At 41.4% G+C, this 14,244-nt stretch overlaps 2 protein-coding genes across 2 annotated transcripts; both read left to right on the forward strand.

The window, feature by feature from the left end:
* The first annotated feature begins 1,511 nt into the window (after positions 1–1,511).
* LOC108425447 (glutathione S-transferase 3-like) lies at positions 1,512–8,026 on the forward strand. The gene is made up of 6 exons (XM_017694099.2): positions 1,512–1,598; positions 1,682–1,733; positions 2,340–2,472; positions 2,566–2,707; positions 6,707–6,832; positions 7,307–8,026. Exons 1-6 carry the CDS (start codon positions 1,512–1,514, stop codon positions 7,436–7,438), a joined length of 672 nt encoding a protein of 223 aa, XP_017549588.1. The 3' UTR covers positions 7,439–8,026.
* Positions 8,027–11,129: 3,103 nt separating this feature from the next.
* LOC108425446 (glutathione S-transferase 3-like) lies at positions 11,130–13,161 on the forward strand. The gene is made up of 4 exons (XM_017694098.2): positions 11,130–11,276; positions 11,360–11,411; positions 11,499–11,631; positions 13,107–13,161. Exons 1-4 carry the CDS (start codon positions 11,190–11,192, stop codon positions 13,144–13,146), a joined length of 312 nt encoding a protein of 103 aa, XP_017549587.1. The 5' UTR covers positions 11,130–11,189; the 3' UTR covers positions 13,147–13,161.
* Positions 13,162–14,244: the final 1,083 nt, after the last annotated feature.

Here is a 14,244-nt window from a genome sequence, read left to right on the forward strand (position 1 = left end):
ATTCAATGTCACTCTCTCAGACAGCCCCGCAAGAGATGTTTGCACAGACGAGAGAGAAGTTGTAATGGTGTCTAAATGGCCATCAATAGCATCCAGGTGATTTGAGATGGTGTTCAGACGAGACCCGACCTCTCGAATTTCAGTTAGCAAGTTGCATGAAGCTATAGGTTGCGATGCGGGCCTCATCCTCGTCAATGATCTTTTTCTTTGTGCTTCTTTGGGGTCTGGAGGATGTGGAAAGCAGGAAATCTTGCACTTCTTCAGTCCCTGACATGTATGATGTGTTCAGACATGCTGGGGCAATTCAGGCCAAGTGGCTATGTGGTCAGAAGACCTTTTACTTCAAATCAGTTGAATCAGGCCAGTCAAGAGTGCAGAGAAATACTGCCTTCTAAGACATACTCCACACACACCCCACCTCCACCCACCGTGAACACGTGACAGAAGTCAGACGCAAAAGAAAGATTTCAAAAGCAAAAAAATGAGTGACACATTTACATCAAAAAGTGAAAATGAGCTGTAATCTAGTTCGATTTAAACACAATCAGTATTTTTATTTGCAACTTATTGTTAAGACTCTGATATTTAACATTTTGCTTGTGGATTTATCTTTTGTTTGCAACTTTAAACTCCATAGACCACTGGTCAGCATGTTAAAGCCAGAACTGCCAGGTCATCATGAAATGTGCAGGGTCATTTAGATTGTCACGCCTGTCGTTTCTGGCGCTCCCGTCCTGCCTGCCCCCGTCACTGACGGTGAACTCTTACCCACGAACTCCAGCTCCCACAATGCATCGGGTCGATAATAATGATAAAAAAAATGAATTAAAACGGTGTCCCGTGACTTTTGACTCGCCCTGTATTTCCTTGTTTCCAGTGTTCCTTGCCGAGTGTTGTTTGTGGTTCCTTCCCTTCTTTACAAAGCCTTCCGTTTCGCTCTTCGTGTTTGACCCCCTTTGCCCGTTTCTCCGATTGTGATTTTTGCCTCGTCTCCTGTGTTGACCTGCCGTGCTTCGACCCTGGACTGTCTTCTCTCTCTGCTATGCTTGTTTCTGGTTTATTTGTTTAAGATCCTGGACTGTGTTTGACTACTCTTCTGGGTTCGCCCCTCTTAGTAAACCCTCCGCCATCTATGCGCGCCTGTTTCCTCCCTGCCCGGTCGTGACACAGATCAGCTTTGACTTCTCAGAGTTCGTCGTCCTAGCCTGACCTTCATAACATATGAGCCAGCACGACGCAGCATTGCATCACATGCGAACCTTTTATTTTACGGTTTACTGCTGTGGTTCTGCACAGAAAATCGCTTGCACGGTTAGTTGCGCAGCCATTGGCTACGATTATATTAATATTCATTAAGCAAAGCTTCCCATTGGGTAAAACACAGCGTTGGTGTTTATGTAAACCTTCTGCAAGTCTGGTTAAAATTCTGAGTCTGTTCTCGGCTGGGTGGTCGTGCTGGTGCAGTGCTCGCACGTTGTTTCTATCGATAAAGCATTTATTTCTGAATAAACATGTCAGGAAAGGTCGTGCTGTATTACTTCGACGGACGAGGGAAAATGGAGTCCATTAGGTGGCTGCTGGCCGTTGCTGGTGTTGAGGTTTGTAACAGGTTGAGCGCTTTTTTAAAGCGAGCTACAGACAGAAACTGTAGATATTCATGCATTTTGTACTGCATTCACAGTTCGAAGAGGTGTTTTTGACCACAAGGGCCCAATATGAAAAACTGGTGAACGGTAGGTTCTGCTTTGGAAATGTGAAATATTTATTACAGTCAAACTTTCTTGGGTTAAACTTCATACAGGCTTACATAATATGGAGTCAAATTAGGGTCTTTAATGGTGACGAGAAAAAAAATATATCGCAAATATAAGATTAGCATTTTGCATTTTACATTCCTATTTTGTTTTTGCAATACTTTCCCTCTTTTGCGTTTCTTTATTTTATTTGCGTTTCACATTTTATGTTGCTGCTTTTTTTTTTGCAATACTTTCTCCCTTTTGCGTTTCTTTCTTTTCTTTGCGTCTCGCGTTTTACGTTCCTCATTTTTTTTTTGCGCTTCTCGCTTTTCTTTGCTCCGGTTTTACCCTCTGTGTGGGGGCGGGGAAAGAGGCGTGGCCAAGAGCGAAAGGCGTGTCGTGAACGTTCCGCGTCATCAGTTGGAGCCACCGTCACACAGCGCGGCAATTCGGTTTACTGGTATCATGGCAGACGGTCGCCCAACTGGACCACAGCTATATTTTTTTTCTCGTCACCATTAAAGACCCTAATTTGACTCCATAACATAACAGTCCCACCTACAAGCTTCGTCACCCTAAAAGTATTTCTTATCTGACCTCCAGATGGAGCTCTGCTGTTTCACCAGGTTCCAATGGTTGAAATGGACGGAATGAAGCTGGTGCAGTCAAAGGCCATCATGAATTACATAGCAGGGAAATATAACCTCTATGGCAAGGACCCTAAAGAGAGGGTCATGTGAGTATGAAATGATGAATTTATAAGGGAATCATTAGCAGGCCTGCTTGAATCCATGCAGATCAGTAATGTCCCTTTTTCCTTTCTTTCCAGGATTGATATGTACGCTGAGGCTGCTCGAGACATCATGGACATGATCTCGATGGTGCTCTTTACATCACCAGACAATAAAAAGGATGAACTGGAAAAAGTGCAGGTCAAAGCCAAAGTCCGCACTCTTCCGGCGTTTGAAAAGGTGTGCAGCTCCTCACTATGAACCCTTTTCTACTGCGGGTCTGAATGAGAATAAAAGGGGAAAATCACCAATTTGTAAAAAAAATTCTGCATAGTTCAGTGGTTGAGAAGTAAACAAAGACACTGATATGAAGTGGTTCATTGTAGGGAAACCTACAGAGTTAGGGTGGGTGGCACCAGCAAGAATTAAGCTTAAACTTGGATTAAATCAGGCATCATCTATTAATCATGTTGCATAAAACTTTAAACCTAGTTTAAAAATAATCAGGATTACATTTAAACCATCCTTTTAATCCTGGATTACTTTTACAGAAAACGTCGTTTTAATTTAATTCTGTTGCACTGTTACACTAAACTCAGATTTAAACTTCTTCAGAGATTAAATTTAAACTTCAGATTTTAGTGGTTGAAATGTTGGTGGTTTAAATACGTTTAAAAATGTTTGTTCTTTGCAGAACATAAAATCTTTCTTTCTGAGAAAAACTAACACCCCAGGCATTATAAAACATAAAAAAACTTAATAAGGACTTCTTGTAACTCTCCTACTTGTGGAAATGATTCTTCCCACAAGGGGGGAGCGCTATTAACACTCTAGTACCTGTTGTGCACATCACAGAAATAGTAGGAAATAACCAAGGCAGTGGGATCTCATTAATGCACAATGGTTTTATAGTTACAAACTGCCTGTAGATGAAGTAAACAGCTGAAGACTGAATACACTCCAGGTAAGAGCGCAATTTTGTTTAACTAGTTGATCTAGGATGAACAGCTTGGCAGAGTAAACTAGCTAAAAGACTACTCAAAGAATACTCTGTGTTAGACCTAAGACTTAAGTAAATACCAAGCTTTTACCATAAAATTGCAACTTATAATATAAGACAGCAAACATTTGTTTTGTACATAATGTAGTGGCCTGCTACTGTTGCATTCAGCTGTAGATGCACAGGAAGTGTGGCCATGCAGACTGCAAGTGTAGTAAGTGAGATTTTAATGTGTATATGTTTGCCGTTATGGACATTATTACAGCATGAACATGTTGCGTGTGGTATTCTGTGTTGGACTGTGGGGCTGATTGGGGGGTATTTGTGTGTCTACGGTCAAGCAGAGGTGTGTAGTGATTGGTGATCTACTTTTCTGTACAGCTGTTATTTGACAACGCCTGTTGCAAAAAGCGCTATAAAAATAGACTTTGAATTGACTTGACAAGACTGAGCCCAGCCAAGGACTGCAAGAGAGGAGCAGTGCGATGAAGACAAGCAATGGAGTACAGCGGTCGAGACAGTGTGACGAGGCTCGATGGCGGAGCCCAGCTGGAGGACAGCAGCCAGCCATGAGAACCTGCTGATGAGGAGGCCAGAAATGGCCAAACTGCAAAGAAATCCACCGCGCTGGGGAGGATGACTCGGTGTTCATTCTCTCTGCTCCAGCATCCTGGGGAGGAGAATGCAGCCCCAAAGGACGACTGCAGATGCGTGTGGACGTGAGCAAATGTCTGCATTGTGCGTGTTTGCTAGGACAATGGACATTATTACAGCATGCACATGTTGCATGTGGTATTCTGTGTTGGACTGGGGGCTGATTGGGGGGCTTTGTGTGACTACTTTGCTTCTCGGCTCTTCAGTCAGCACTGGGCAATGGGTCTCCTCTGCTGCAGTTTTAATATACACTGCTCAAAAAAATAAAGGGAACACTTAAACAACACAATATAACTCCAAGTAAATCAAACTTCTGTGAAATCAAACTGTCCACTTAGGAAGCAACACTGATTCCAATCAATTTCACAGCTGTTGTGCAAATGGAATAGACAACAGGTGGAAATTATTGGCATTTAGCAAGACACACTCAATAAAGGAGTGGTTCTGCAGGTGGGGACCACAGACCACTTCTCAGTGCCGATGCTTTCTGGCTGATGTTTTGGTCACTTTTGAATGTTGGTGGTGCTTTCACACTCGTGGTAGCATGAGACAGACTCTACAACCCACACAAGTGGCTCAGGTAGTGCAGCTCATCCAGGATGGCACATCAATGCGAGCTGTGGCAAGAAGGTTTGCTGTGTCTGTCAGCGTAGTGTCCAGAGCCTGGAGGCGCTACCAGGAGATAGGCCAGTACACCAGGAGATGTGGAGGAGGCCGTAGGAGGGCAACAACCCAGCAGCAGGACCACTACCTCCACCTTTGTGCAAGGAGGAAAAGGAGGAGCACTGACAGAGCCCTGCAAAATGACCTCCAGCAGGCCACAAATGTGCATGTGTCTGCACAAACGGTTAGAAACTGACTCCATGAGGATGGTATGAGGGCCCGACGTCCACAGATGGGGGTTGTGCTCACAGCCCAACACCGTGCAGGACGCTTGGCATTTGCCAGAGAACACCAGGATTGGCAAATTCGCCACTGGCACCCTGTGCTCTTCACAGATGAAAGCAGGTTCACATCCTTCAGCATGACCGGTTTGGCAGTTGGTCAGTAATGGTGTGGGGTGGCATTTCTTTGGAGGGCGCACAGCCCTCCATGTGCTCACCAGAGGTAGCCTGACTGCCATTAGGTACAGAGATGAGATCCTCAGACCCCTTGTGAGATCATATGCTGGTGCGGTTGGCCCTGGGTTCCTCCTAATGCAGGACAATGCTAGACCTCATGTGGCTGGAGTGTGTCAGCAGTTCCTGCAAGATGAAGGCATTGAAGCTATGGACTGGCCCGCCCGTTCCCCAGACCTGAATACGATTGAGCACATCTGGGACATCATGTCTCGCTCCATCCACCAACGCCACGTTGCACCACAGACTGTCCAGGAGTTGGCAGATGCTTTAGTCCAGGTCTGGGAGGAGATCCCTCAGGAGACCATCCGCCACCTCATCAGGAGCATGCCCAGGTGTTGTAGGGAGGTCATACAGGCACATGGAGGCCACACACAACACTGAGCCTCATTTTGACTTGTTTTAAGGACATTACATCAAAGTGGGATCAGCCTGTAGTGTGTTTTTCCACTTTAATTTTGTGTGTGACTCCAAATCCAGGCCTCCATTGGTTAATAAATTTGATTTCCATTGATGATTTTTGTGATTTTGTTGTCAGCACATTCAGCTTTGTACAGAACAAAGTATTCAGTGAGAATATTTCATTCATTCAGATCTAGGATGTGTTATTTGAGTGTTCCCTTTATTTTTTTGAGCAGTGTACTTTAAATAGCACTTGCCTGAAGCACCATATTTCCTGCATCTGCTTCTTCTATGTTGGCACAGTAATTTAAGCAGTCCTCTCAGTCCTGGCCAAACAGCTCAGAGTCTAATAACAAACTGTATAAATGTTTCAATTCAATCTTTGCCTGTGAGAGCTGTTTCTGAGGTGGCCCAGTGTGATTTTCATTGAAAATACAGTGATTAGTTTGGAGAGTAACGCTGTTGTTATTTATTTCAATTCAATTCAACTTTGTCATTATACAATACAGGGTAGTACAGTATAACGAAACACTATCGGGCTACCTCTCCAGTGCAGTAATAAAAGATAAATAGCAAATAGTGCAAAGACAAAAGACAGTAAAAGACAAGACAAAATGAGCATAGTCAGTAAGTACAAGTCCTTTATTTATATTGCCAAATATATCATGGAGGACATCAAAATTAAATTCTGGTCAAGTTTTTAATTGCAGATTAAGGCTTTAAATAACAATTTGTTCATTCATGTTTAAAAATTAAGTGGTGCAAAGCAACTTGATTTAACATAAAACCTAGATTAACAAAAACTTTGTTTAATGTAATCTTTGTTGGTGCAGCTGGGTTTTCATAAGCAACATTGATAATTGTAAATGGTGTTAAATCTGAAATTAAATTGTAAAGTTGCTTCAATGCCCTGAACTTACCTCACAACCGTGAATCACATGAAACTACTTTGAATGACTTAGTACATCGTAGACATTTACTGATGCCAAGACTGTGGAAAATGAGTGCAATTCTCTTCCAAGTCTTGTATCTCCAACTTAACTGTGTTTGCTGTATCTCTTTCAGGCTCTCGGTGCTTCTCAGTTCCTCGTGGGTAACCAGCTGAGCTGTGCTGATGTCAACTTCTTTGAAGCCTCTCTGATGCTGGAAGAGGTGTTCCCCACAATACTGTCATCCTTCCCCAACATTCAGGTGAGCTGTGTATAAAAACACATGTAGAACACACCTTTACTGTAGAGCAGCTTACAGTGAAGTCTGAGACTAAACTCTCACAAAGGCAGTTGTTATGAAAGAGGCTCTAATTCCTTCTGGGTGGCTAAAATGTATTAGTGTTCTAACTAAAATATACAGCAAAATATCTTATAAATTTAAGTGATGGCACCCCAAATGGCCCCTTTGAACAGCAGTGTCAAGTCTTATCTACAAACAAGTAGGCGCACACCTGACCAATTGTTTGGAAGCTGTGACCAGTAGAATCAGTTGTGTTCCTGCATGATTGGAACAAAAATCTGAGCCATTTGCAGATACGAGCAGACGCCTCTTCTTCATAGGTTTCAGAAGTCAGTCTTTGACCTTTGTCTGTTGAACGAAGGCCTGGCCAAAGTGTTTCATGAATCCATTGAAATACTTCACCTTTGCACGTCTTTCTCCCGTTTTCTGTTTTAGGCATTCCAAAAGAGAATGAAAGCCATTCCAGCAATCAGCAAATTTCTGCAGCCTGGCAGCCAGAGAAAGCCCTTACCTGATGACGCCCTTAGGAAAACTGCGAAGGAAGTTCTGAGCCATTTGTTTAAGTAGGAAACAGTTGAGCACATTCACAAAACAGTAAAGCACGTAGATGCCTGGTGGTGCCTTATGTAAAAGCAGGATTAAGTGTGGCTACAGAAATGATCTTATAGTAATAATAATTTTCTTTGCGTGTAACACTGAAAGAATTTAATGCATCTGTTTATACGTTCAGCTACAGGCAGTTCTGAGTTTCAGTGTCAAGTCACACAGAAGCACTGGTTACCTATAATGCTTTGAAGATGAATAGTACATTGACATAAACTGAAAATGCACATACTGTGAGTACTAAGGAGTTAAATTTCCCCACTTGTGAATTTCCCCGCTGTGGGACTAATAAAGGATTATCTTATCTCTTATCTTAATTCCAGATGAGTTACTGAATGGCTTCATGTACACTGTCAACCCAGCAAGCCAGATTCAGGAATATCTTTACAATAGCTGTGTTTAATCATTTCACTGCATAATGTAGTCAAATATGATTGAGAATGATTGGGAATGAGTGACTGTGCAATAACAGTGTTTATTACATTAACTGCAAGTCTTGATATGTCTGAAATATCTTTGCATTTCCAGTAATAAAAATATTTCTAGAAACTGTTTGCTTGTGTTCTTTTTGAATAAGAGCAAGTGCCCAGATGTTAGAGCTGAAATGTGAGCACATAAAATCCAACCAGATGATGAAGTGCCAGTTGAACATCACCGTTTGCTTCTAACAGACTCGCTTTAGCTAGTTTACACATTATGACTGGTTGTATTCTGCCCTTACTAGCAGGATGGAGAGGTAGCAGAAAGCTTTAGCTACAATAAAGATTTCAAGCTCAAGTTTCCTAAAAAGTGAGACAAAGTAAGAATGTTGTTCACATGCCTGCAACAAGCTAAAAATGTCCATATTTAAACTACAGCTGACAGAAAAGTCCCATATAGCGCTGAGCTGAGCCAACTAGCTTGACGCTAACATAGCTATGAGCACCAAAACCACCAAAGTGCTGCTTTAAAAAACAGATCTCTTCATTAGACATTGCTGTGTAATGGAAATGCTTTATGGTTTTCTTTTCTTTCTGGACTCGCAGTGTAAATACAAAGTTTAAATGACATGGCTTTATTAGAGTGAGTAATGAGGCTATAAACGATCATCAGTTGTAAATGAAGCTTTTCTTAAAAAGAAAAACAACAACTTTTCTGTGGTTACAATGTCAAGCAGAAACCCTTTGAGCACACAAATGGTTCTTCGAGAGTTCATGGTTCTATATAGAACCACTATCTTTACTAAAGACAAGAACAAATCCTGAACAAGAAATACTGGTGAATGTCAGAATCTTCATAAAAACTGTAAGTGGGCTTTAAAGAGAAATGTCTTCTTAAGAGTGGTTGGTGAATGAGGCCCAATGTTATTAGCTGGTTCTGAGACACTTTTTTCCCCGGGTCATCAGGCTGCTGAACATCCAGTAAAGCTGGCGTATCGGTCAACGGGCCTGTCACTACACCTCTGAGTCATCATGATGATGATCTCCATGGACAATCCAACACCTCATCCACACCTCAAACAGACTCACTCTGATCATTCTGTGACCTCAAGTCTTACTGTAACTAGCAAGTCTATACCTGCACATAGAGATTGACATCTTGTACAACTTCCATGCATATCTTGAATAATCTGAATAACCATTTTAACATCTGTACTATAATATATTTTTGTATTCATACTAGAGAACTATGCACCAAAGATTTTCACTCTCCTTCACATCTGTGTAAACGTGATTGGATTTGTAGTAACGTTGTGTCATGAATGTACAAACAATAAAACCTTTTATTGTTTAATGTGAAAAATAACGGCAGACTGCCACGTGCAGTGCCTCATTTGGATGTGCCTGAAAAGTCTTCGAGCTCGACTTCCCTACGTTTCTCCTACAAATGGGCCTTGAGAGCTTGTTTGGGGGTTCTAGCATGGTCGTGCACGGCTTCTATACCAGTGACGCTCGTCTGTAGGAATCTGTCCTCTTCCACCGAGCACGGGGCTTCGGGAGCAGAGCTGGACGAGGATGTGGTGACGGGCCTTGCGCGAGTCACATATGTTGAAATGTGTTCCTAGCGATGTATTTTCTCTAAATAATCTCATTTTCTTAGCAAAATATTTTCTACACCAATGTAGAAAGTTAAAAAAGTTAAATGTTTTTGTTTTTTAAAGGAACCTGGGCTTTTGTACAGTCTGTTTTAATGAAGAGTAAAAATAGCTGTTGACCTTTATTTTGCACAGAAAAATGTAAAAATAAACAGATAAATAAAATTAACAGCGCACTGACAAAGAAAACCCAACTTACAGTGTATATAATAGGAGGACTGATATTTTAGTACATACACTGTCGAGCGTATGAAATGCATGTATGGGAGAAATGGAAATATCTTGACATTGTGGCTCTCTGCTTCATGCATTTTTCTCTGGTTTGGTCATGAAACTTGGTTTGGCTCCATTCACAGGGCAGCCTCTTTATGTAACAGCACATTTCACAACCTGCAGTTAGCCTCCTGTTGCTGTTAGAGCAGTGACTCAGCTCTATTCTGGCCTGCAGCACTGATAACGGCACACATTAAACACTGCTGGACCATGTTTGTGTGCAGGAAAGTACAGTTCCATGTTATTCACACAGCATGAGCTTCCTGCACTTTGATAAAGGACCTCTGGTTAGAGTATTAAAGCCAGAACTTCTAGATAACGGCAAACTTTGAAATGTCATTTAGATCACCATATATTGCTGTCCATCGTGATGCATCGTTTCATCTACTGCAACCTTTATATTTCATGCATCTTATTTTTATTAAGTGCAGAGAATGAAACATGATAGGAAGCTTCAAATAGAACCGACACGTCATACAAAAATATCAAAAGATATAATTTCAGTGTTTTGACAGCTCTCTTATTGTTTTCAGGTATTGTTTAGCTTCCTTCGTTTATCTTATTATTTTTTGATTTCATCTGAGTTTATTAACCTTTACATTTTAGACATGTTATAATTATTCTTTATTTTTTACTGTATTTTTATGTATTTTATAAGCCCTGCGATGGACTGGCGACCTGTCCAGGGTGTGTCCTGCCTTTCACTCCAATTACAGCTGGGATAGGCTCCAGCACCCCCCGCGACCCAGAAGGAGAAGTGGCTTAGAAGATTTACTTTTATTATTCGATATGTTTTTACACATTATCAACCCCTTGCTCTGTATCTACTCGGCAATATTGTAAATGAGGGTCTCCCTCAATGTTCTCCAGAATTAAATAGGTTGATTGATTGAATAATTAACATTGATTTTCTGTGTAGTAAAGGAACACATAACTTTCCAAATGCTTAAGAGTGAGGGCAATACCAAAATAAGTGAATTAAATGACAAAAAATAGCAGTTTATGTACTATCATTTTATTGACAGGTAAGTATTTTGAGGGCATATTTCAAAGTCCAATCGTTTTTCCAGTTAAGGCCAGCAGTAAGGCTATTCCAGCAGGACTTTAGCTGTGAAACGGAGACTATTTCCTTTATTTTACTTTACTGGTTCATAAAATCCACATATAAAATCACCGCTCAGCCTTTGGCTACACGTGTATTAATATGCGCAGAGCGGAGCTCCTCATTGGTTAAAACGCTGCGTTGGCTTTTATATAAAGTTCTTGCACGCCTGGTTAAAATTCTGAGTCTGTTCTCGGCTGGGTGGTCGTGCTGGTGCAGTGCTCGCACATTGTTTCTATCGATAAAGCATTTATTTCTGAATAAACATGTCAGGAAAGGTCGTGCTGTATTACTTCGACGGACGAGGGAAAATGGAGTCCATTAGGTGGCTGCTGGCCGTTGCTGGTGTTGAGGTTTGTAACAGGCCGAGCGCTTTTTTAAAGCGAGCTACAGACAGAAACTGTAGATATTCATGTATTTTGTACTGCATTCACAGTTCGAAGAGGTGTTTTTGACCACAAGGGCCCAATATGAAAAACTGGTGAACGGTAGGTTCTGCTTTTCTTGGCTTAAACTCCAAATAGTCCCACCTACAAGCTTCATGACCCTAAAAGTATTTCTTATCTGACCTCCAGATGGAGCTCTGCTGTTTCACCAGGTTCCAATGGTTGAAATGGACGGAATGAAGCTGGTGCAGTCAAAGGCCATCAGGAATTACATAGCAGGGAAATATAACCTCTATGGCAAGGAACTTAAAGAGAGGGTCATGTGAGTATGAATCTATAACGTCAGCAGCTCTTGATCCTCCTAAAGAAGGACCCTTCTCACTGCTTTCAACTGCTGCACATGCACTTCATTACACACATGGTAATGCACATAACCACTACATACTGTAATCCTTCTGAATAAGAGCCTCTCACACTTTCCCCTGCTGCAGTCAGGGCACATATGCCCTTGGAGATATGCATATTTTATAAATATGTGACCTTTCCATTTCCATTTGCTGTTCAATTCTGTTGTACACGCTGTTTGTACACTACTCACAAAAAGTCAGGGATATTTGGCTTTCAGGTGAAATTTCAGGATGAACCTAAAAGGCACTCTAACCTTTACAGGTGAACTTAATGTGACCTTCTCTAAACTGTTGAATGCACATGTCCAACTGTTCAGTGTTTCAGTACTTCTTACACAACTTGCTGTTCTCTAACAAAGAGCTTAACGGCAAGGTGGTGGTGGTGTTAGTGTGGGCAGGAATGCCCTACTTTCATGATATAATATCACTGTAGTGTGAACTTTTTACGTTTGCCATAAATTTCACCCGAAAGCCAAATATCCCTAACTTTTTGTGAATAGTGTATGTACCTCAGTACTGCAGTTTCTGTTCTCCAATGGCCTCCACAGTCACCAGATCTCAATCCAGTAGAGCACCTTTGGGATGTGGTGGAACGGGAGATTCTCATCACAGATGTGCAGCCAACAAATCTGCAGCCACTGCGTGACTTAGACATTTAGGCCCAATCCCATTTCACCCCTTGCCCCTACCACTTTGCCCTTATTTTGCTCGCTCACGCCTATGGTTAGGGTGTCCCAGTTGTTGAGAAAGAGGGGTAGGGTGAAGTGCTAGGGCTACATGGCCCTCCAAATGGAGGATTTTCAGATGCTCACTCCAAACGTGTTATGAGAAAAAAAAGAAAAACAGATACACAAACGACCAAAGAAATCCACAAACATGAGAATTTTCCACCACTGTATTATATTCATTTAACGCCATTTCAGTGGATTATGGTACTGCTGCTCCATTTAAGGAACAGAAAAAATTGAACGATAAGCTGGCAAATTTCAGTTTCAGATCACTGAAGAATTAGGAGTAAGTGTTAATAAATAAAAACACATCCACCCTCTTTGAAGAACTGGCTTCAGTGTAACTAAAGCCCATCAGTGAAGTTGCTCAACTTCACCCTCTGCTATCACTGCAGGCTGGCAGGATCACCTACAGAGCAGCGCTAGTAGCCTGTTATGAAGTAATGGTCTTTTTTATTTGGGGGTCCCATTTCACAGGGAAAGATTTCAACCACTACAACTTGTAACTGTTTTCCAATGCATAACGTGACACTCGAGAGGTGGTAGAAATAAGAAATGGGTTTGGGCCTTAATTATGCAGAAATTTTGGCAAATCTGTGCAATGCCCCTCTAAGCCTTGTATTTATCTCCTACTTTAAATCTGTGTGCTGTATCTCCTTCAGACTCTCGGTACTTCTCAGTTCCTCGTGGGTAACCAGCTGAGCTGTGCGGATGTCAATTTCTTTGAAGCTTGTCTGATGCTGGAAGAGGAGTTGCCCACAATACTGTCATCCTTCCCCAACATCCAGGTGAGCTGTGTGTGTGGAAACATGTAGAACACACTTTTACTGTAAAGTGTTTCTCAGCCCTGTTCTTGGAGGCCCACTACCCTGCATGTTTTAGTGCTTCTCCTGTTTTAACACGTCCACTTCAACTACATAATGGGTGGTCAAGGAGCTGATTAGTTGGATCTGATGTGTTGGGAACAGGAAAAAAGACAAAAAATTGCACGGCAGTAGGCAGTAGGCCTTCAGGTTTCACGAGGAATGCTGCTGTAGAGCAGCTTGCAGTGAAATCTGAGACGAGCAAAAATATTCCATGAAACCACTGAAATACTTAACCTTTGCATGTCTTTCTCCTGTTTATCTCAGGCTTTCCAAAAGAGAATGGAAGCCATTCCAACAATCAACAAATTTCTGCAGCCTGGCAGGCAGAGAAAGCCTGTGCCTGATGAAGTTCATGTAAAAATTGTGAGGGAGGTATTGAGCCATATTTATATATAGTATCACAGTAGGGAACTGTGGAGCACATTCACAAATCTGATGCTTGATTGTGGAAGGGGGATTAAATACTGCTACAGAAATGATCGTGTAATAATAGTTATTTTCTTTGCAAGTGGCACTGAAGGAGTCTTTTAATGCATCTGCATATATGTTCAGCTACATGCACCTCTGAGTGTTAACTACAGGTGTGAAGTCACACAGAAAAATTGGTTATCTGTAATGACTAATACAGATAACTAATAACTAATAATACACAAATACTGAGAGTACTAATAAGTTAGATTCTAGATGAGCTACTAAATGACATCTTTATCTGAAATCACAGCTATCTTTACAATAGCTTTGTATAATCAGTACACTGCATAATGTAGGCAGTCAGTAGGAAATAAGTGACTGTGCAATAAAAGACCTTATTATATTGATCTTATTATATTGCAAGTCTTAAAGTGTACTCACATTGTCTGCCATGTCTTTGCATTTCCAGTGTTTATAAAAATAAAATACTGCTTTTGTTTTATTTATTTATTTTTATATTATT

Source organism: Pygocentrus nattereri, chromosome 5 (genome assembly GCF_015220715.1).
Source record: "Pygocentrus nattereri isolate fPygNat1 chromosome 5, fPygNat1.pri, whole genome shotgun sequence".
Lineage (NCBI taxonomy): Eukaryota > Metazoa > Chordata > Actinopteri > Characiformes > Serrasalmidae > Pygocentrus > Pygocentrus nattereri.

What these genes read in the sequence shown, in the direction of transcription:
- LOC108425447 (XM_017694099.2), top strand. Translation starts at nt 1,512, where the DNA reads ATGTCAGGAAAGGTCGTGCTGTATTACTTCGACGGACGAGGGAAAATG. An exon ending in ATATGAAAAACTGGTGAACG is followed by an intron (nt 1,734 to 2,339) that starts GTAGGTTCTGCT and finishes TCTGACCTCCAG; the next exon opens with ATGGAGCTCTGCTGTTTCAC. An exon ending in CATCCTTCCCCAACATTCAG is followed by an intron (nt 6,833 to 7,306) that starts GTGAGCTGTGTA and finishes TTTCTGTTTTAG; the next exon opens with GCATTCCAAAAGAGAATGAA.
- LOC108425446 (XM_017694098.2), top strand. Translation starts at nt 11,190, where the DNA reads ATGTCAGGAAAGGTCGTGCTGTATTACTTCGACGGACGAGGGAAAATG. An exon ending in TGGCCGTTGCTGGTGTTGAG is followed by an intron (nt 11,277 to 11,359) that starts GTTTGTAACAGG and finishes CTGCATTCACAG; the next exon opens with TTCGAAGAGGTGTTTTTGAC. An exon ending in GAACTTAAAGAGAGGGTCAT is followed by an intron (nt 11,632 to 13,106) that starts GTGAGTATGAAT and finishes TATCTCCTTCAG; the next exon opens with ACTCTCGGTACTTCTCAGTT.